The sequence below is a fragment of the Macaca fascicularis genome, chromosome X, assembly GCF_037993035.2.
Source record: "Macaca fascicularis isolate 582-1 chromosome X, T2T-MFA8v1.1".
Lineage (NCBI taxonomy): Eukaryota > Metazoa > Chordata > Mammalia > Primates > Cercopithecidae > Macaca > Macaca fascicularis.
This window is the reverse complement of record NC_088395.1, coordinates 109095201-109115575: the sequence shown is the minus strand read 5'-3', so window position 1 is coordinate 109115575 and position 20375 is coordinate 109095201. Positions and strand designations below refer to the sequence as shown.

The 20375-nt window shown below is 45.7% G+C and overlaps 2 protein-coding genes across 16 annotated transcripts in view; both read right to left on the bottom strand.

Annotated features, from left to right (window-relative positions):
* GPRASP2 (G protein-coupled receptor associated sorting protein 2) overlaps positions 1-20375 on the bottom strand; it is a 118814-nt gene that overhangs the window by 49725 nt on the left and 48714 nt on the right. For 2 of the 6 annotated variants that reach the window (XM_065537953.2, XM_045384190.3), the window contains exons 1-2: positions 2667-2750; positions 2465-2535 (exon numbers count right to left, since the gene is read on the bottom strand). The gene's annotated coding sequence lies outside the window, so the exon portion shown is untranslated. Of the gene's footprint in view, positions 1-2464; positions 2536-2666; positions 2751-20375 lie in introns of those variants that run through there. The other 4 variants (XM_065537952.2, XM_045384189.3, XM_065537949.2 and 1 more) reach the window with 2 other exon arrangements.
* Positions 4291-20375, bottom strand: part of GPRASP1 (G protein-coupled receptor associated sorting protein 1) — a 64799-nt gene continuing 48714 nt past the window's right edge. Inside the window, exons 1-6 of one of the 10 annotated variants that reach the window (XM_045384169.2) lie at positions 11177-11393; positions 11035-11081; positions 10500-10590; positions 9867-9934; positions 9466-9543; positions 4291-9191 (exon numbers count right to left, since the gene is read on the bottom strand). In XM_045384169.2, the coding sequence (XP_045240104.2) occupies positions 4670-8857 (4188 nt within the window). In that variant the 5' untranslated portion in view covers positions 8858-9191; positions 9466-9543; positions 9867-9934; ... (1 more) ...; positions 11035-11081; positions 11177-11393 and the 3' untranslated portion in view covers positions 4291-4669. Of the gene's footprint in view, positions 9192-9465; positions 9544-9866; positions 9935-10499; positions 10593-11034; positions 11082-11166; positions 11394-20375 lie in introns of those variants that run through there. The other 9 variants (XM_045384174.2, XM_065537944.1, XM_005594191.4 and 6 more) reach the window with 9 other exon arrangements.

Here is a 20375-nt window from a genome sequence, read left to right as displayed (position 1 = left end):
ACTAGGAGGTGTCACCAAGAATAGGTGCAAATTACCAAGTCTAAAGCATTGGCCATAAAACTGAAACAAGGAAGAGAGCAAAGGGTCTACAGAGGGGAATCTGTAAGACAGTCTCTGTAGGTGGTTCTCAGAAAGACCCTTTCCCTGACTTTAGGAGGAGAGGGCATCAGATGGAGCAGCAACCCTTGTCATTAGATGAAAGGGAACTGTTGGCCGGGCGTGGTGGCTCAAGCCTGTAATCCTAGCACTTTGGGAGGCCGAGACGGGCGGATCACGAGGTCAGGAGATCGAGACCATCCTGGCTAAAACGGTGAAACCCCGTCTCTACTAAAAAATACAAAAAACTAGCCGGGTGAGGCGGCGGGCGCCTGTAGTCCCAGCTACTCGGGAGGCTGAGGGAGGAGAATGGCCTGAACCCGGGAGGCGGAGCTTGCAGTGAGCTGAGATCCGGCCACTGCGCTCCAGCCTGGGGGACAGAGCAAGACTCCGTCTCAAAAAAAAAAAAAAAAAAAGAAAGGGAACTGTTGAGAGCACAGTTTGAGACTGGCTCCTTTCAGGACCTCATATCCAGGGCAGATCCTCAGGATGCTGCTGCCTGAGGTTGAGATCCAGAAATTGACCTGGGGTTTGAGGATGCTGCTACCTGAGGTTGAGATCCAGAAGTTGACTTGGAGGTTCAGAAACATAGAGTATCCCAACGAAAATTCCTACATGAAGAACCGAAAGCATTTAGGTTACCTCCTCTTGAGTCTCTGTTTCCTCCTTTCTTCCCTAGAGCTGAAAATTGAGGTTCATTCCTCCCTTGGATTCCCAGCCACCTACAGCCTTGGAGCAAAAGGCGGATGTCCATGTTCCCCCTCCCCACCTAAGACATGATTAGAGGGTTGGAACTTTCAGCCTCACCCCTTGACCTCCAAGGAGAGGATAGGGGCTGAAGATTGAGCTAATCACCAATGGTCAATGATTTCATCAATCATATCTATGTAATGAAACCTCTACAAAAACCCTAACTGTCTGAGATTTTCCAGGTTGGTGAACTCATTCATATTCTGGGAAGGTGGTGTACACCAAATCCACATGGATGGCAGCTTCTGCATTTGGGACCCTTCTGGACCTTGCCATAATGTACCTCTTCATCTGACTTTTAATTTATATTCTTTATAATGAACCAATAATAGGAAGTAGTGTGTCCCTGAGTTCAGTGGGCCCCAATAGCAAATTATTGAACCTGAGGAGGGGGTTGTGGGAACTCCCAACTGGGAGCTAAGTCAGACAGAAGTGTGGGTAACGTGGAGATCCATTACTTGTGATTGCTGTCTGAAGTGGGGGAGGGCAGTCTTATGGGAATGAGCCCTTAACCAGAGAAGTCTGCACTAACTCTGGGTAGTGTCAGAATTGAATTAAACTGTAGGATACCTAACTGGTGTCCTCAAAGAATAGGAGAATTGCTTGGTGTGAAAAATCCACATATTCTGTGCCAGAAGTATTGTGGGTAGAGGAACCACTTTCTTTCACTTGGTACCCAGTGGATGCATGGGGCAGGGGGAAAGGAGGATACTCAATGTGAAAGAGGACAAGGACTTACCATGGGGTTGCTACCTGTGATGGGACCAAAGAAACACATCCTAAGGAATGAGCAGAGATCACAACACAAGAGGGCAAAGGGTATGCAGAGGGGAACTTAGGAGACTATCCATGAAGCAGTTTCTGTAGGTGCTCCCCAGAAAGACCCTCCTCTGAGGCCCAACACAGCAGGGAGAGAGAGTGTCACATGGAGCAGCAACCCACTTTGTGTCCCTCAATGGGAATGAGATTCTGCTGCATGGGGCTGAGATCCAGGAATCCCGTTGGGGGTCGAGAAGCTTGGAGTATCCTAATGAGAAATCCTAGGTGAAGGGCCCACAGCATCTAGGTTTCCTCTCCTCGAGTCTATGTCTTCTCCTCCTTTTCCTAGAACTGCCAGGATTGAGGTTCATTCCTCTCTTGCATCCCCAGTCAGCTGGAGCCTTGCAGTAAAAGGCAGATGTATGTGTTCCCTTCTCCTGCCCTCCTCCACCCTCTGCCAGTTTTAAGCTGGTATTAGCCATCCCCACTGCCTGAATACTGCCAGTAAGCAGACAGACAGACAGACAGACAGACAGAGAGCAGAGTGCCTACTTGGTGGGAGGAAGACGGCAGTAGCAAAGCCGATGGTTCCCATCCCCACCCTTACCTTTCCTGATCCAGTACCACAGGTGTTCACGAATTGTCACTTCACCATTTCCCCTCTCTGGGCTCCCCTGAAGCCAACTCCATCCGTATGCCCACCTCCCCCACCCGCACATAGAAACACCGGGCGCTGGGCTGGGAGCCCTGGGATGTTCAAAAGGCAGGAGGTAGCCGGCAGATCCGAGGCATTACCTGCACCCGCATCTAGTCTCAGTCACCGCCTCTCAGGGATGGCATGTGCCGTCCTTGCACCCACCTCCTCCAATAGCAACAGCTGCTTCTCTTCACGAACGCCTTGGGCAGGTAGAGTCTCTGTTTCTTGAGCTCCTGGACAAAAGACAGACTGTCTAAGACGCTCGCGGTTGGCCGAGGGATAGTTTCCTCTACCAAAAAATACTGTAATTCTGGTCGCCTGAGAAATTAGTTTTCAGGCCGATGAAGCATGGCGAGACACCTACCTACCTTAACATCCCGCCGTTCCCCCCAGCCTTCCGCTCTGCGGAGCACAAGTGTCGTCCGCCTTTCCTGTACTTTCCGGGTGTAAGAAAACACTCTTCTAGGCCAGCCCAACCCAGAGCCTGGTCACATGACCCACCGTCAGCCCCCCCCCCCGACCCCCCGCCCGCCGCCCGCCGCCCCACCCCTCCACGTGACTGCGTAGTCAGCTAGTTCGCCACAGCCCTGGATGACAGTCAGAAGACAGCCTCCGGGGTGCTTGCTAGAAGACCCTGAAGCTCCTGGCCCAGACAGCTGGAAGGAAGGCCGGGCTTTGCTCTGGAGGACTAGCGAGGAACATTCGATGAAGATTTGGGAGATGAAGTGATTTGTAATATTTTGTATACGACTCGAGCGACATACTAAAACACACGCAAGATCTGTCTTGAAAAACGCTAGTAAGCAAAGCAAACATTCAAACTCCAATTTGCACACCAGGATGATCCCTGTTAAAACTTTTGATTTGTGAAGGGAGGCAAAACTGCCACTTTGCCCTACTTTTGTAAACCTTAGCAAACTAACATCATATTGAAATTTAATTTATATCATTTATAATGAACCAGAAACAGTAATAAGAAATGAGATCAGGTGGTAAAAAGCACTTTGCATCCTGAGGCAAACCAAATGTAAAAAGGTCACTGTATCTAGTTTTTTGGGGTTTTTTTTCCTGAGAAAATAAAACTTTGCATATTTCCTGTTATCCTAGACTCTCTCCCCAAACCGACTTTATTCCTGTCTCTTGCTACTGTCTGAAGATACATGTTCCAACCTTTTTAAATGTAAAAATATATGTGGGATGAACTCAGGAACTTTGGTAATTTTACAATTTGGTCCTTTAAATAATTTTTATTTTTTGACAAGCCAGTTCTTCTGAAATTGTAGTCTCTCTTACTTCTTCATTCCTTTGATACATTTTATATCATTGTAGAATTCTATTATTAAATAATATTCACTTCACATGAGTTTGGTCAGTTCACATTTATTTTTCAAATGGGATCATACTTTCCATGTATGACACCAGTGTTCTCTATTATATGAAATATCAAAAGTGTCAGGGCTTTTGCTAATTTAAAACCCTATACATAATCATGTTTACTGGCTGTATGATGTTGCCTTAGCACTTACCATGGTACCATCATGATTAAATCGTCTTCCTGACTCAATCAAATCCCTATGCTTTCCTGTCTTACTATTTTGCCCTTTAGGTAGTATGGAAGCAGCAGCTGTGCTCTGAGCTGTAAAATGCAAATTCTCAGCTCTTTAAAACTTATGTCATCCTTTACGTTGTTTAATATATTCCTCTCACTCACTCTAGGCAAACAGGATACCTCACTCCCATAGGAAAATTTTTCCCAACTCCATGCTTTTTTTTTTTTTACACCACCAACCTCTTTCCCAAACTTCAGAGTCCAACCGAAGTAGCTACTTTTTCTCTGAAGTATGCCCTACATAGCAGTCCCTGGTAATTTTTGTGTTGAAATCTGAGAAAAAACTTTTGAAAGGAACATATTATTCATATATTAATTATCTCTATGTGTATTCATGTGTTATCATTGGGTCGGTATTTAAGTTCGAGAAGAAGGGTGATTTCTGCCAACTTTAACATATAACTTTATTGAAACACAAACAACACTCAAATATATATATACATACACACACACACACACACACATACAGTAGAACGACAATCAGAAGGGTGGCTTATTTATGATGGCTCAGTTCACTATAAGCTCAAATACCGAACATCACAATCTGGACAAGACAAATATCAACAAAATGTGTTTTCAGCTCTAATATTCAGTTGGCATCAGAAAAATGCTCCAGCTTACAGACAGAGTTGGACAAAGTTAGTGTCAGCACTAAAGATATATGTTGCAACACAGAACCAACTGTTAAAGCCAAAGCATTACTCAAAGATCATAACTCAGGAACATAAGGACAATCTGAGGTCAGTAATTAAACATTACTAATTTTCTTGGTCCCCTTCAGGGTCATTTTGATTGTCTGTTTTGCCTTGCAGTTCCTTAGCAAATTTCTCAACTTTGTGGAATGCAGAAATAAGCGGCTCAAGATTGAAATCATCATCAGTGAACACTGTTTCTTTTTTGATATTGTTACCAATATTCTCAAATATTGCAAGAACAATTTGAATATTGTCATTTGTCTCTTCCCTGTTAAAAAGACCCATAAATTCTGACACTGCTTCAGCACTGAGTAGTTCTTTTGTCATTAAAAGATTTTCAGACAAATTCAGTAGCATTTTCAAAATATGAAACCTTGTTTTGGTATTGCCTGTAGCTAATAAGGAGAGAAACCCAGACATATAATTGGCAACCAGTGTGTGATAGTCAGTAGTAATAGTAAGATGTCTAATCATCCTTATTCCAGACAGCTGTTCTGGGGAATCCAAGCTATAAGCAAGGGTTTCCTCACACACTTTACATATGTATGTCTGAATCATGTTTAGATTCGGATAAGGTGGGGCCATGCGAATCATATTTTCCAAAAACCTTGTTCTAACTCGGGAGGATGGATAATTAAGCAAGGTTTCAATAAGTGAGACAACACCTGAATCTCGAATGAAATCTCGGGTAAATTGAGAAGCACTTCTTATACCCATTGCAATTTTAGATATTTCATGAATAAAAGGATCCCGAATTTTTTCCATTAATAAAAGAAGTTCTTCAAACTCTTCAGAACCAATTTTCAGCTCACACTGTATGCAGCTACAGGACCAACTCTCAGGCTCTGCACTCTCTTTGGCCCTAAGATGCTCTCGAATTTCCTGGACTGACCGGTAGGAAGGATCATACTGAAATGGGAACTCAGGATCAGGCTGATCAGGCTGAAGCAAAGATTCCTGATCTTCCCCTTCTGGGCTAAGTACCACGTTCCTGGGTTTGCCCCCAAACATTTCACAGAATAAAGATGCTGCCTCTTTTGGAAATCTAAAGGGGCTTATAGATGGGAAGCCGACCCTACCCCATGGACCAGGCTTGAACTGAACAGTAACCTCCTCCCAACTCTGAGGCCTGCGTGAAGGATCAGGCTCCTGTTCAACCGAACACGTAGACCTGCAAATGGCCCTGAACACGGGGCTAGGATTTGATCCAAAATGGGCCTCATCTCCTGCCCAGAACCAGGACCCCACTATGGCCTCATCTTCATCAGCTAATGTCCTGGACTCACAGTTGCTTCCATTGTCAGTCCTGTTATCCACCTCATCTTCAGCCTCAAACCAAGACCCAACAATGGCCCCTTCCTCATTTTCTGGCTTAGATTCACAGGTGGCCACAGTTCCAGTTTCCTTAGTGGCTTTGTCTCCAGACCAGAACCAGGACTCAATAATCATCTCTTCATCATCCTCTGACTTGGATACACAGCATGGTCCTGCTTCTTCACTGACTTCTTTTCCAGCCCAGAACCAGGACCCAAAAATGGTTTCCTCTTCAGTCTCTGACTCCATCTCCTCTACTGCCTGAGATCCAGCCTCTATACTGGTTTCTTCTTCAGGCCAGAACCAGGACCCAACAGTGATTTCTTCCTTCTCAGTCCCTGGCTTTGACTCAAAGCCGACTCCTGCCACTGCCTCCAGACTGGCCTCTTCTTCCCAGAACCAGGACCCAATAATGACTTCTTCCTCTTCAGCTTTAGGACTGGATTTGCTGCAAGACCCAGCCTCTCTTCTAATGGTCTCTTCTCTGGCCCCAAACCAGGAACCAACAATACCTTCTTTCTCAGCTACTAGCCTGTCCTCTTCTCTAACCTCAGCAGCTGGCTCTAGTCTGTCCTCTTCTCCAGCCCAGAACCAAGAACCAATAATGTCCCCCTCCTCAGCTTCTGGCCTGGACTCTTCTCTGTCAGTAGCCTCTGAAATGGCTTCATCTTTCCAGAACCAGGAATTGATCATGGTCTCCTCTTCAGTCAATAACTTGGCCTCTTCTCCAGTTCCATCTATATTACTCTCTTCTGTAGCCCATAACCAGGACCCTATAATGGCCTCTGGCTTTGTGTATTTTCTGGACCAGAACCATGAATTGACAATGTCCTCTTCCTCCTCTGGCCTAGTCTTCCAAATTCCTCCACAGGTAGGATACATACAGGGTTCTTTTTCTGCCCAGAAGCAAGACCTATTATTGGTCTCCTCAGCCCCTGCCATAAATCTGCATCTGACATCAGTCCCATGCTTCATACTGACCTTTTCTTTGGCCCCAAAACATGGTATCATGGCCTCTTCCTTGTCTTCCAGGCTAGACTTGCTGTTGACATCACCCTCCACACAACCTTCTACTCTGGTCCAAAACCAGGACCCAATAATGGGCCCCTCCTCCTCAGCCCCTTGCATGGTGCCACAGCTAGCTTCAGCCCTACAATCCATATAGGTGTGGTTTTCAGCCCAAAACCAGGACCCGAATATTGTCTCTTCTTCAGCTCCTGGCCTGGCCTCTTCTCCAATCCCAGCCTCTATATCAACTTGTTCTCCAGACCAAAACCAGGGACCAATGACCTCTTCTTCCTCAGACCTTGACCTGGACTCACAGCTGACCCCAAAACCAGATTCCACACTGGCTGCATCAGTGACCCAGAACCAAGACCCAAAAATGGTCTCTTCCTCAGCCTCTTGGTTGACCCCTTCACCAGCCCAGAACCAGGAACCAATAATGACCTGTTCATCATCAGCTGCTAGTATACATTCAGAGGTGGCCTCAGCCCCAGTTTTCATACTGGTCTTTTCCCCAGTCCCAAATAAGGAATCACCAATAGGCTCTCCATCAGTCCTCGGTCTGGATTTACTGCTAGCCCCAGTCCCCATACTGGCCTCTTCTTCAGTCCAGAACCAACTCCCAATTATGGACTCATCCTCTACTTGTAGACTGGACTCGATGCTGGCTTCATCTGCCATGCTGGACTCATCTGTAGCCCAGAACCAGGTCCCAATGAGGGCTTCCTCCTCTGACCTGGCTTCTTGCTTGGCCCTGGCTCGGGCCTTCGTTTTAGCCTCTTCCTTTGCCATTGCTCTGGCCCTAGCCTCTTTCTTGATCATGGGCCTTGAAAAGGTATTAGCATTTTCTTCAGGCCAGAAACAGGACTCTCTTTTAATTACATCTATAGACCCAGGCATGAAATCAATGCAAGCTTCTCGTTTGGCCCTATGCCTGGCCCTGTTATTGGTCTCCTTCCCGGCTCTCATTTTGCACCTGAATTTGGCCTCCTCTCCAGCCCCAAACCAAGATTCCAAATGGTCTTCATGCTCAGACCCAGAACTGGATTCAACATAGACTTCTTTCTTAGCCCTAAACCTGGACCTGCTATTGGGATCTTCCCTGGGCCCAGACCAGGTGTTGGTTTTATCTCTGGCCCAGAACCAGGGTGTCTTTACAGACTCATCCTCAGAACCAGAACTAGATGAAATATAGAGCTCCTGGTTAGTTTGGGACCTAGACATGGTATTAGCCTCTTGATTGGCCATGTGCCTGGATCTGGCACTGTCTTTTACCCTATTCCCAGGATGAAATTTTGCAGTGACCTCATCTCCACTCCAGAACAAGGAACTCACAGAAGATTTGTCTACCCATTTGAAATCAGAATTAGGAGAGACTTCTTGTTTGGAGGTAGGCCTAGGACAGCACCAGGACCCCATATTGGTCTCCTCCTTTGACCTAAAGAAAGGTTGGAATCCTGCTTGGTAATGGGCCTTCCTTCCAGGAAAGCTCTCAGTGTCTGTATTAACCAGTTCTCTATCCTCAGACAGGTACTTTGTTTTAGCAACCAACACAGAATCAGTACTGACAAGTGGAGAGGCTATGATATTGGTCTGGGAGTTTCTCTCTGTCTTAGACAATCTTTCAGGACCAAACCTGGGCTGAGCCCACATCTGGGCTTCTTCCTTAAATCGTGAAACAGGTATTGCCTTGGCCTTACTCTTAGGACGTGCCCCACCCACTGCACTTGTCTCGACTTTGGTGCTTGCTCCAGGTATAACCTTGGACTTATCCTTGGGCCTTGCCCCAGGCATTATCTGGGCCTGGGTCCTAACCTTGGGTCTGACAACCAGAGGGACATCATTTTCTATCTCAGCCCCACCTACAACCTCTTCCCCAGGCTTCTTTTCAGGCTTGACCTGGGCACCAGACTCAATCTCTGCCCCAGTCATGGTACAAGTTACAAAGAAAGTCCAGTAATATACTCCTCCCCCAGTCTAAACTTCAACCACAGATCTGTCACAGGTTTGTTTCTTCACACTCTGATCTTTAGGTGATTGAGGATATAAGCTTGGAAACAAGAGTTACAGTCAATATCCAGTCCAGTAGTCACTCAGCCTCCTTCCCAAACACAGTCTCAGTCAATAATTCAATAATACAGATAGTGTGTAGAACAGGCACAACCAAGCTTGAGGAAGACAGATATTTCCTGGATGGGTGCAGACCCGTTGAGGGTGGTTGTCAGCAGCAACTGCACCACCAGCAGAGCAGCCACTGGAGGTGGATCTAGGGAGAGAGAATGAAATGGGGCTTTGAGTCTCTTCCAATTGTGTCACCCCATGTGCAGTGAGACTGATGTTGAATGCTAGGTGGGACAGCTGGGCTTTGAGAAAGTCTCTCTGGACCAGCTGCCTGCTACAAAACAGGTCCAACAACGGTGGGAAAGTGTGTTGGCAATGGGAGGGGCTGAGAAGCCCCCAGATTGGACCCTAATCACTCCTGGACCCATGCTGGTCTCCACCACCCCCCCCCCCAAAAGTATACCCGCTCTCATACCAACCTTCACTGATGTGGTGCAGTTTCCCCCTCCTTTTCTTGTTCAAGTGGTGTCAAGCCCCACAGCTGACAGAAGGGGGTCCTACAGACAAGTAAACATACAGGAGAGAATGGAGAATGGTAGATAGGCAGGCACTCTGGCCCCTGTGAAAAATATCTCTCTTCCCATTCAAGGGTTCAATGTATCTATTGTTTCCTGAGTCCTGGTCCCTGCTCTCAGGTCTTTTCTGAGTCACAACCCAACCTACACCTATCTCGTGTCTCCTGCAAGAAATAAAAAGGATGCTGACGCTGTGCAAATCCAGCAGAGTAGAAGTGAGTCTGCACCCACTGGGCTCAAAGCCACCTGCCATGCTCTCTTTCTCCAACTGTCCCCTGAACTGACCCCTCCCCCTTCTCACCAACCTCCAGAGCTGTGAGCCAGTCTCCTCCTCCTTGCCTTTCTTGCAGAACTGGCCAGCCTTAAAGCAGGCCTATGGACAAACAGATGAAAAAGGAAGACAGTCAGGAAATGAGGGGTGGCAGTAGAGCCCTTGGTAGAGAAACCAACGCCAAGGATAAGAATCCCCATATTATTGATATCTGTCTTTCAACATTCGGGGTTTTGCTGGTGGAATATTCTCATTTTGTTTAGGCCCTGCTTCAAGGTTCTAGAGATAAGAACTCCTCCTGACGTCATACTCTTCTCATTACTTCCTTCTCCAATTCTGAGGATTCACCACTAGGTGCGCCATATCCCCTTGCTCTGCGCAGCATAAAATGGGGGAAGGGCGCCGCATATTCTAGAAAACAGGTTGTGAATTGGTACTTGTCAGTATGTCTCCCTCATCATCCCTACCTCCAAAGCTCACCCTTCAAGTCCCCAGTTTAGGACTGTGGGGGAGGCAGGCAGGAATGAAAGGTGGGGGAAGCGCCTGGAACACCATCAGAGAGGGGAAGATTAGGAGGTGCTCCTGGATGCCTGACCTGCTCTGGTCGCAGTCCCCGACCCCGATTCGGTTCTCCAGTGTTTGGCGCCCACCCCACATCCCCACACACCTCCAGAAATCCAGGCAATACTCGTGCTCCTCCTTTATCTCAAGCCTCTCCTTTACAGATGCTCACTGTGTCCTGTCAGAATACGCCAGACCTACCGCGCAGACAGAAGACTTTGACCTCAACCTGGAGCCTGTGGGAAGGGACAGCACCCAGGATACGCGGCCCCACAGGCCCCTTTCCCGAATCAGGGCCTGGAGCAGCGAACGCGGCCCACCTCCCGTAGGCTGGGCACAGAGCTGGGACGCCGGCCACGAGGGCCTCCCCAGGCGCCCCCACAATTGCCTCCCCGGGCGTCCCCCACAACGGCTCCCGTTTGGCCATTTCTCCCGAAGGAGCCTCCCCCACAGCCCTCTCTAGGTATAGAAACCGTCGAGGGCGGCGCGCGGGCGCCTGCAAAGCTGGCCGGGAAGCGGTCAGCGCGGTTCTCCTCCAGACGATCTGACAGCTCCTCTGGAGCCAGCCCCTCAGCCCTTGGCCCGGCCTGGCCCGCACCAGTCAGGGCCTCCCCATAGCAGGGATCTCGAGCACTGCGCACCTCTCTCCGGCGCCCGGCTCCGACTGGATCGTCTCCTCCTTGCCAGGCTGTCAGGGTCGGGGGCGGGGGCAGGTTGCCAGCCTATCCACCCTGGCGGACCACCCCCACACCACGGCCCCCCACCTCACGCACCCCAACTTGCCTTCAGAGGCCCAGAGCCCAGGTCGTCGGCCTCCCCCTCCTCTCTTCAGCTCTCCTCTGGCGGCTCCTCAGCTGGATTCCCACCGCTTTCCCAGCGATCCGAATGGCAAAAACGAGTCCCGCCCCCCACGCCTCTGCACCAAACTGGGCAGGGGCTGCGCAGGATGCGGCAAGAACCGCTCGCCGCAAGGGTGTCGGGAAGGGGGGCGGAAGGATACGGCGCGAAAGTGCTCGACGCCCCCTCACAGAACCACCTTAGTTCCAACCCAGAGGTGGGCGGGGCCACGACGAGCCCCAGCCTGGCCCTGCGGATTGGCACCAGGGTGCCTCAGGAGGCCCCCGCGGACCCTAACGTGGCGACCACCACCACATTTCTGGCGCTGCTATAATATATGGCACGGGCGGGCGGCTGCGGGCCCGGGCAGGGGACAGGATCGCGAGGTCGGGAAGAGCTGCGCTGGAGGGAGCAGCGGATGGATACCAAACCGCTCCTTGGTGTGTCTGCACCCCCGCCCCAACCGCCCTCCTACAAGGACTGCTGGGTGTTTGCCCTCTCCCTCTCCCTAGTCTGCTCACCCTCCTTCCTGGATGCTAATGGGAGAGGGGGTGTCAGTACTGCAGTGTGGGAGGGGAGAGGCGATTTCAGGCCAGACAGACCCGGGGCTCTAGGGTGGTCGTTCTGTGCGTTTCTTTCTCAGCTTCATGGAGTCACGCAGGGGAGGAAGGTACACCTGCTCTTAAGTGAACTCCGGGGCAGGGGGCTCCCATCAAGGCCTCACCACTGCCTCTCTTCTAAAAGAAGGTAGACCTAGACCTCTGACCCTAGGAAACCAACCACTCGTCTGCACCAGACTCATTTCTTTCTGCCACATCGCTTTTTCTCATTTCAAATGGTGGCTCACGTTGGCATTGCACCGTCTCCACAGTTGCCCCCGAAAGAGGGCCTTTCCCTGTCAGGACCCGCAGGAGGTCATAACAGTCCTTTCTCTTTGATGGCACCAGGTAGGGATGGTCCTGGCTCCTCTTCGGTTCCCTGTCAAGTCTTCTCTTGCCATGATACTTGGCACTGTGGAAACGTGGCTGGTATTCGAACCAGCTTGGATCTCAGCCACCTTCCACAACTACCTATTGTTTAAGCAGTCATTCTCAGGAGAGGATCTCACTGTGCACCCCCCTCCCTGAGACAAAGCAACCTGGCTCCTTTTAAATCCTCTTCTTTCACCCCCACATCCGTCCTCTACTCTTGAGCCCCTCCTTTCCCTGCTTCCTGCATGGGACAGACAGAGCAATGTGGTTAAACACCAAGTCGATGTTGTTACTGCTGTCCATTTGAAAACTCATTTAGACGCTACCCTCATTGTGTTTGGCAGGTAATGGTCCCCTAAAGATGTCCACGTCCTGTTCTCCAGAACATGTACCATTTTCTATTACCTGACCGAGGATCATTAAGATTGCTATTCAGCTGAGTTTAATTTAAGATTATGCTGGATTGGCCAATGTAATTGAAAGGGTACTTTAGATGTGGAAGGCAGGGACTCCATGTTAGATTGAAGCAGCATGAGAAAGTCTACACTAGTCATTGTTGGCTTTGAAGATGGAAGGAAGCCAAGATCCAAGAAATACAGGCTGTCTCCAGAACCTGGAAAAGACAAAGAAACAGATTCTTCCCTAGAAATCCCAGAGCGATAGCTCCTCTGGCAACATCCTGATTTTAATGTGCTGAAGCCCTTTGCAGATTTCCAACCTCCAGGACTATAAGACAATAATAAATTGGTATTATTTTAAGCCATTCCATGTATGGTAACTGGTTACAGGGTAGCAGCCCAAGACCTATCTAGTTTAACTTTTATATAACAAAGTTGTGCATTGTCTTTCAGTTGCCAGGGACCCTCAGATCATGTTAGGTGAGCATCCCCAGATGAACCAAGCATGCAATCAGAGGGAGAATGTTAGTGTTTGGAATTAGGAGCAGGGCTGAATTAAGAAATGGACACTGCATGGCAGGAACCAGTCAGATCATGCCTCTCAGCATCACCTCATTGTAAGATCAAAAGCCACCAGGATATACCCTTAATACCCTATGTTTATGAAAACCTTTAAGGCCGGGCACTGTGGCTCACGCCTGTAATCTCAGCACTTTGGGAGGCCAAGGTGGACGGATCACAAGATCAGGAGATTGAGATCACGGTGAAACCCCGTCTCTACTAAAAAATACAAAAAAATTAGCCGGGTGCAGTGGTGGACGCCTATAGTCCCAGCTACTCGGGAGGCTGAGGCAGAAGAATAGCGTGAACCTGGGAGGCGGAGCTTGCAGTGAGCCGAGATCGAGATCACGCCACTGCACTCCAGCCTGGGCGACAGAGGGAGGCTTCCTCTCACACAAAAAAAAAAAAAAAAAGAAAGAAAGAAAGAAAGAGAGAGAGAGAGAGAGAGAGACAGAAAGAAAGAAAGAAAGAAAGAAAGAAAGAAAGAAAGAAAGAAAGAAAGAAAGAAAGAAAGAAAGAAAGAAAGAAAGAAAGAAAGAAAGAAAGAAAGAAAGAAAGAAAGAAAGAAAGAAAGAAAGAAAGAAAGAAAAGAAAAGAAAGAAAGAAAGAAAGAAAAGAAAGAAAACCTGACCCAGCCCCCATCTCAGGGAGACACTGTTTTGGGAAGTATCCCTAGTGTTCTCATTACTTTGTTACAAGTAATAAATCCCCTTACTAAATCCTTGCTGTGGTCATGGGGTTGATGTCAAATGACTGAACCTACCCACTGTGTTGGTTGGTAACAACAGCAGGAGTAGGAACAGAATACACTCACCATCCTGATGAATTCTATTCCCATTGCCTTTCTTTACCTGTGCTTCAGTCTCTGAGAAATACTTTAGAGCTCATCTCACCAATACAGTCACCAATCCCCTTCACTGTTTTATAAGTATGTACAAAATCACACTTGTGCAAGCTTCTGTGGTAATTCTGGAGGTGCTAGGATCTTTATTCCAAGATATTTACTGACAGATGAATGGTTCTACCAAAAGCTGACAAATTTTACTGTGTGAAACTTTAAAATGTGTGTTGGACAATTTGTTGTCAGTACTCTTAGAAAACATCGTCTTGTATTGGTTAGTATGTATTGAAGTGATAAAGGCCCTACTTTAAGCTTTTCATGTGTTAGCTTTGTATGGGTATGTATCAAATAGATTATTATTTTTAAAACCTTTGAGCAAATAAAAGATTGAAATAAGATATTCTGACTGCTAAGCACTATTTATTTCCTTCTGTAATTGATTCCAGTTCAATAAATTCCAACAGTCATCTTTCTACTCCTCAGTGCCTACACTAGCACCTGTGTAACCCTGACTTACCTCTGAAATCTAAATGTCAGAGCCAAATAATCTATAAGCATTAAGTCCATGATACAGATGCAGCTGTGCTCACTCATCATACTCACTGTTTTCTTCCAAATCCCACCCACCACCCTCACGCATGCTCATGAACTTGCACACCAGCCTATTACTTGCCTGTTCTCCTCTTGTCTGTCTCAATCACCATGGTCACGGACTTGTTTTTGCCTATTTAGTTTTACTTGCCTCTATACCATCCTTTATGGGCCTCAAGCAAAGCTTCCTTCTGAGACTTCTCTTTTGGCCAAGGCTGAGCCAAACCCTGTGTTTTCTTATAATGTATCTCCTTCTATCCCAAAGTTTCAAAGGTTGTACACAGAAATTAAAGTCCCCTGTAGTCAGGAATAACTAGGCTGAGGTGGGTCTGGTGAACTATATGGTGAAATTGGCCCAACAGATGTCTATTTTCAGTGTAGCCTGAAAATGCTATGGGAAAGATCTCAGCCTGCCTCTACTACCTGAGACAGGGTACATTTGCAGAACTGGTGGGGAGGCCTGACCGAAGAATATTTTCAGGTCATATTTGGGATGGGGTCTACTTCAAGAGAATTAATCTTGAAGAAAAACCAAGTCAGGCACAAGGACCCTAGCCCATGAACAATGCCTTGCCATTAGGGAAGTATAGCTATTCTAATAGCAACGCTGAAATTATTATAGAACTCCTATTTGTGCCTGTTCCAACAGAAACCCTCAACTGTATATCTATCATAGCAAAGGCAGGTTTATACATATCCGGGAAATAACTGTCTTTTAGTAAACTCTATAACGCTCCAGTGTGCAGATCCCATTAATAAAGCATAAACTAAAGAGAGGAAAATATCCTCCCAAAATGGATTTAAACTTTTGACTACTACTCAGCTCTGATATCATGAAAAACCTGTGTATAGGCGGGGTTAGGAAAATTAGAACAGTTAGAGGACCTTAAGTGCCTGGCAATACAGCTTAGAATGGCAGCAACAACTGGAAGAATCACAGGAAAACCCCAAAAATTCAGGACATGGGAAATACCCCTTGAGGATTTTTAGAACTATAGGAGCTGGCAAGGAGAGCTAATTAGCTTTACAAGGAGAAGAAAACCTGAATTTCCACAATGCCAATAAATATTAGAAATTAATGGAATGTCAAGTTGCTTTCTATAATAGAAAAAATAATGAGAAATCTACACTACCTTTTGTTGTTGTTTCTCATTAACTAACCATCACTTCCTGCCTCATCATGATAAGGCCTCATCACAGCCTGCATCTAGCCAGCAAATGAGAAAAAGGAGAATAGAAGTAGTTCATTTCCTTCTTAAAATCCATGGTGAAGAAATGCTCACATCATTTCCACTCACATTCCATTGATGGGACTTGATATGGTTTGACTGTGTCCCCACCCAAATCTCCACTCGAATTGTACCTCCCAGAATTCCCACGTGTTGTGGAAGGGACCTAGTGGGAGGTAATTGAATCATGGGGGCTGGTCTCTCCCATGCTATTCTCATGATAGTGAATAAGTCTCACAAAATCTGATGGGTTTATCAGGGGTTTCTATTTGTGCTTCTTCCTTATTTTTATATTGTCACTGCCATGTTAGAAGTGCCTTTTACCTCCTGCCATGATTCTGAGGCCTCCCCAGTCATGTGGAACTGTAAGTCCAATTAAACCTCTTTTTCTTCCCAGTCTCGGATATGCATTTATCAGCAGCGCGAAAACAAACTAATACAGTAAATTGGTACCAGTAGAGTGGAGTGTTACTCAAAAGACACCCCAAAATGTGAAACTGACTTTGAAACTGGGTAACAGGCAGAGGTTGGAACAGGGCTCAGAAGAAGACAGGAAAATGTGGGAAAGTTTGGAACTTCCTAGAGACTTGTTGAATGGCTTTGCCCAAAACGTTGATAGCGATATGGACAATAAAATTCAGGCAGAGATGGTCTCAGATGGAGATGAGGGACTTGTTGGGAACTGGAGCAAAGGTGACTCTTGTTATGTTTTGGCAAAGAGACTGGCAGCATTTTGCCCCTGCCATAGAGATCTGTGGAACTTTGAACTTCAGAGAGATAATTTAAGGTATCTGGTGGATTAAATTTCTAAGCAGCAAAGCATTCAAGAGGTAACTTGGGTGCTGTTAAAGGCATTCAGTTTTATAAGAGAAGCAGAGCATAAAAGTTTGGAAAGTTTGCAGCCTGACTATGTAATAAGAAATAAAAACCCATTTTCTGGGGAGAAATTCAAGCCGGCTGCAGAAATCTGCATAAGTAGCAAGGAGCCTAATGTTAATCCCCAAGACCAAGGGGAAAATGTCTCCAGGCCATGTCAGAGAACTTCCCGGCAGTCCCTCCAATCACAGGCCCAGAGGCCCAGGAGGAAAAAACTGTTCTTGTGGGCTGGGCACAGGGTTCCCATGCTGTATACAGCCTGGGCACTTGGTGCCCTGTGTCCCAGCTGCTCCAGCTGTGGTCAAAAGGGGCCAACATACAGCTTGGGCTGTGGCTTCAGAGGGTGGAAGCCCCAAGCCTTGGCAGTTTCCACATGGTGTTGAGCATGCAGGTGTACAGAAGTCAAGAACTGAGGTTTGGGAATCTCTGCCTAGATTTCAGAATGTAAGAAATGCCTGGATGCCCAGGTAAAAGTTTGCTACAGGGGTGGGGCCCTTATTGAGAACCTCTGCTAGGGCAGTGCAGAAGGGAAATGTGGGGTCAGAACACTCACACAGAGTCCCTACTTAGGCACCACCTAGTGGAGCTGTGAGAAGACGCCACCATCCTCCAGACCCCAGAATGGTAGATCCACTGACAGCTTGCACCGTGTACATGGAAAAGCCACAAACAATGCCAACCCATGAAAGCAGCTAGGAGGGAGGCTGTACCCTGCAAAGCCACAGGGCAGAGCTGCCCAAGACTGTGGGAACCCACTTCTTGCATCAGCATGACCTGGATGTGAGACCTAGAGTTGAAGGAGATCATTTTGAAGCTTTAAAATTTGACTGCCCCACTGGATTTCGGACTTGCATGGGCCCTGTAACCCCTTCTTTTTGGCCAATTTCTCCCATTTGGAATGGTTGTACTTACCCCACTACCTGCACCCCCATTGTATCCAGGAAGAAACTAGACTGGTTTTGATTTTACAAGCTCATAGGCAGAAAGGACTCGCCTTGTCTCACGAGACTTTGGACTGTGGACTTTTGGGCTGATGCTGAAATGAGTTAAGACTTTGGGGGATTGTTGGGAAGCCATAATTGGTTTTAAAATGTGAGGACATGAGATTTGGAGGGGCCAGGGGCAGAATGATATGTTTTGGCCTTGTCCCCACCAAAATCTCAACTCAAATTGTATCTCCCAGAATTCCCATGTGTTGTGGTTAGGACCCAGGAGGAGGTAATTGAATCAGGGGGGTGGTCTCTCCTGTGCTAGTCTTGTGATAGTGAATAAGACTCATGAAATCTTACGGGCTTATCAGGGGTTTCTGATGATTTTGTTTCTTCCTCATTTTTCTCTTGCTGCCGCCATGTAAGAAGTGCCTTTTACCTCCTGCCATAATTCTGAGGCCTCCCGAGCCATGTGGAACTGTAAGTCCAATTAAACCTCTTTTTGTTCCCAGTTTTGGATACATCTTTATCAGCAGCGTGAAAACAAACTAATAAGGGACTCAATCACCATTTATTAAAAATCTTGTCCTTTTTCTACATGTGGTGATGGTAATGAGAGAACTGGATATCCACAGATAAAAGAATAAAGTTGTTTCAGCAAACTAAAAATAGAGGAGAACTTCCTCAACTTGATACAGGACATTTACCAAAAACCTACAGCTAATATCATACTTAATGGTGAGAAACTTGGTTTATCAGTAAGATCAGGAATGAGGCAGATATTTTCCCTTTCACCACTGCTTTTCTACGTCATAATGGAAATCCTAGCTAATGCAGTAAAGACAAGAAAAAGAAATTAAAGTTATACTGACTGGAAGAAAGAAAACTGTTTTCATGTGCAGATGAAATGATTGTGTATGTACGAAATATGAAAGAAGTGACAACAACAAAAAAACTTCTGGAACTGATAAGTAATTATGGCAAGGTTGCAGGATACAAGATTAATATATTTTTAAAATGACTTTCCTAAATACAAGCAATGAAAAAGTAGAATTTGTAATTTAAAAATGATAACATTTACATTAGCACCTAAAAATGAAACACTTAGGTATAAATCTAGCAGAATATGCACAATATCTATAGGAGTGAAACTATGAAACACTGATGAAGGAAATAAAATAACTAAATAAATGCAGAGATATTCCATGTACATGGATAGGAGAATTCAATATTGTCAAGATATTAATTCTTCCAAATTTGATCTAGAAATTCAGTGCAATCCCAACCAAAATTGCAGCGAGTTATTTTGTAGCTACCGACAAACTGATTCTAAAGTTTATATGGAGAGGCAAAAGGCCCATAATAGCTGACACACTCTTAGAGAAGAACAAAGTTGGACCAACACTACTCAACTTTAAAAATTACTATAAAGCTATAGTAATCAAAACAGTGTGTTATCAACAAAAGGACAGGCAAATAAATGCAACAGAACAGAGAGCCCAGAAATAGACCCATGTAAATATGGCCAACTGATCTTTAACAAAGGAGCAAAGGCAATACAATAGAGAAAAGAGAGTCTTTTCAATAAATTATGCTGAAACAACTGAACACCCACGTGCAAAAAAAATCTAGACACAGACTACACATTTCACAAAAATTAACTCAAAATGGATAACAGAACTAAGAGTAAAATGCAAAATACAGCTCCTAGATGGTTACATTTTCTAAAAGTCTAGATTACCTTGTATATGGTGATAATTCTCTAAATATAATACCAAAGGTATGATTCATGAAATAAGGTATTGGTTAGCGGGACTTCATTAAAAGTAAAAACTTCTACTCTGAGAAAGACACTGTTAAGGTAATGAGAAGATAAGCCACAAACCAGGACAAAATATTTGCAAAAGACATATGTGATAAACAACTGTTATCTATAATATACAAAGAACTCCTAAAACCAAACAATAAGAAAACTAACAACAAGATTAAAAAATGGGCTAATGACCTTAACAGACACCTCACCTAAGAAGATATACAGATGGCAAATAAACATATGAAAAGATGCTCCACATTATACGTCATCGGGAAAATGCAAATTAAAACAACTGTGAGATACCATTATACACTTAATACAATAGTCAACACGTAGGACACCGACACCACTAAGTGCTGGAAAGGAGGTAGAGCAACAGAAACTTATTTAGTGCTGGTAGGAATGCAACATGATATAGCCACTTCAGAAGATGGTCATGGTTTCTTAGAAAACTAAATATATTCTTAGCAAATAATACAGAAATGGAACTCCTTGGTATTCATGCAAGTGAGCTGAAAATGTATGTCCACACAAAAACTTGCACATGGATGTTTCTAGCGGCTTTATTTATAATTGCCAATAATTGGAAGTAACCAAGATGTCCTCTACTAGATTAATAGATAAACTGCGGTATATCCAGACAATTGAATATCATCCACCACTAAAAATAAATGAGCTATCAAGCCATGAAAAGATCTGGATGAAACTTAAATTCATACTACTAAGTAAAAAAAAAAACCTTTGTAAGAAGGCTACATACTGTTCATCTTGCAGTTCCAGTGGATACAATATTTTTCTTCCTATCTATTTTGGGGACTTGGTTAGTCTATTCAGGTATCATACCATGGAAGGGAGAAGATTTTACTGCATATAACTTACATGATTATGTAATATGATGAATACTTGGCTGAAATAAAAAATATGAAGCTAGACTCC